We start from the raw sequence: 2442 nt of genomic DNA on the forward strand, positions 1-2442 counted from the left end.
AGACCGAAAGGAAAGTTTACGACATTGGTGGGCTATGCTGAATGGAATTTAACTTCTTCCAACAAATTGTCTCTGGTTGACATCCGAGAAGAGAGTGAAATCCCTACCTTCTTGGGTCACCAAAGAGGGATTAAGGTCACTTTCAGGCTCAATACTCTATAAATACCAAGCTCCCCAACTCAAAAAACTCACCAACTTCAATCAATCCTACTACTCCTCTTCCCATACTCTTAATTCCTTAGATCATCATCATCATGGGTGTTTTCAATTACGAGGTCGAGACCCCCTCCGTTATCCCAGCGGCAAGGCTGTTCAAGTCCTATGTCCTTGATGGCGATAAGCTCATCCCAAAGGTTGCACCTCAAGCTATTACCAGCGTTGAAAACGTTGGAGGAAATGGAGGGCCTGGAACCATCAAGAATATCACCTTTGGCGAAGGTTAATTTAATTACATTCTATCCATATATATATTCTCCATCGATCGCATCATTCATTTAACTTGTGGTATTTTCTATATCCTTCAGGCAGCCGTTACAAGTACGTGAAGGAGAGGGTTGATGAGGTTGACAACACAAACTTCAAATATAGCTACACCGTGATCGAGGGTGATGTCCTGGGTGACAAGCTGGAGAAGGTCTGCAGCGAGCTGAAGATAGTGGCAGCCCCTGGTGGGGGATCCATCTTGAAGATCAGCAGCAAGTTCCACGCCAAAGGCGACCATGAGATTAATGCAGAGGAGATGAAGGGTGCCAAAGAAATGGCCGAGAAACTTTTAAGGGCGGTTGAGACCTACCTATTGGCACACTCTGCTGAATACAACTAAATATCGTCTTGTGTCTTCGCCCAATAATAACTTGTACGTGGCTTTCATGTTTTTTTTTTTAAAACTTTGTTTACTTGCTAATAAAGGAGCTTGCGGTTGTGTTCATCTGCTTGCTGAAATCGATGTTGTAACTCGGAAGAATGCAAACTGAATGTTGTATTACTTTTTGCATATATACAAATAATGGAAAGGATAACATCATTGAAGTTCAAAGTTTTGAATGATTGAAATTTACTGAAGAGATTATGATGTCTGACTTCCAATTTATTTTATTATTTTATTATTTTTATTTTATGTTTTTAAGGAAAGGGTTACATGAATTAAGACATGAAAAAGAGGGGTGGACCCCCCAACAAGAAGCCCAAATCAAAAAATTAAGTACAAAAAGTACATACAAATAGTAAGAAAAGAGCCAAAAAAAAAATTATATAGTCCAATTTAAGTGAGCTTAAATGGGTGTATTAATTGAAAGTGTATCAGTCCCCAAGAGGTAGCTCAATCGGCTTGGACCATACTTAATAAAGTGAAGGTCACTAGTTCGAATCTCCCTCCCCCCTCTTGTGCACACATGTCAAAAAAATAAAAAATAAAAATTAAAAGTGTATCAATGAGTGGATGTCTTGATAGGACGAGAAGTCTTGAAAAGTTATAACGGTTGGTCTTGGAGAAAAAAAGTACATACATATGCTTGATAGACCCGATATGTTATTCATGCACACTTAAAGTATTGTGTTTCCCCTCTAGAAAGAGAATTTGTTCTCTTCACTTAAATTTTTGGAAAAAATGTAAAATTAGTCATTATGGTTTACCTAATTTACAAATAAGCTTAGTGTGGTATCAAAATGTTTTGAAAGATCCCTGTCATATGCATAAATAACATATGAATTCATGCAGTCTAATTCCTTCAAAAAAACTTGATAGATTTGGTTAATGTACCACGTCATTAGAGCCAATAAAATTACGGCACTTGTCACTAGCTCATAATAAAAAGTAAATAAATTAAAATTTTATATAGACCGACCATGAGGGTTGCCGGCGACACCATTCTTTTTTTTTTTTTTTTTTTTTCAAAAAGTACTCCTTTTAATGTTTTCAATAGTTTTAATTTTTTAGGTTTTAATTTTTAATTTTTATTTTTAATGAGGCATTTGGCTGTTGGTAATTTTTTATTCGTTTGACATCGATTTATGTTAACTTTTTGGACGGAAGATGGACAATGTATCATCTCTGTTTTTAGCCATACTTGAGGTACCATCTACGATACAAATTGAAATTTAGGTGAAAAAAATAAAATTTGTAAACCCTAAGGGGTAAAAAGACATTTCATGCAATAAAAAATAATATTACATGCTGTACATATCAACGACAATTGATATGGGTCATCGCTGATAGTCAAGATGGCCCAAAACCTTCATCTCTGATTTCTTATTCATCAAAGACGAGAAATTTGTGTCATAACTGATAGTTATATTATTAGCGATGATTCAAAACAGTCATCACTAATACCCTAACTATTAGAGATGATGACAATTTTAGTCGTTGCTCATTGTTCGATTATTAGTGACAACCCAAATATATCGTCACCGGTACCCTTTGTGAAGAAAAAAAGAAGGAAAGAA

At 35.7% G+C, this 2442-nt stretch overlaps 1 protein-coding gene across 1 annotated transcript; it reads left to right on the forward strand.

The window, feature by feature from the left end:
• Nucleotides 1-212: 212 nt before the first annotated feature.
• LOC132191316 (major pollen allergen Cor a 1 isoforms 5, 6, 11 and 16-like) lies at nt 213-1036 on the forward strand. The gene is made up of 2 exons (XM_059606269.1): nt 213-438; nt 525-1036. The coding sequence occupies exons 1-2, from the start codon at nt 255-257 to the stop codon at nt 821-823; spliced, it is 483 nt and encodes a 160-aa protein (XP_059462252.1). The 5' UTR covers nt 213-254; the 3' UTR covers nt 824-1036.
• Nucleotides 1037-2442: the final 1406 nt, after the last annotated feature.

The sequence above is a fragment of the Corylus avellana genome, chromosome ca1, assembly GCF_901000735.1.
Source record: "Corylus avellana chromosome ca1, CavTom2PMs-1.0".
NCBI lineage: Eukaryota > Viridiplantae > Streptophyta > Magnoliopsida > Fagales > Betulaceae > Corylus > Corylus avellana.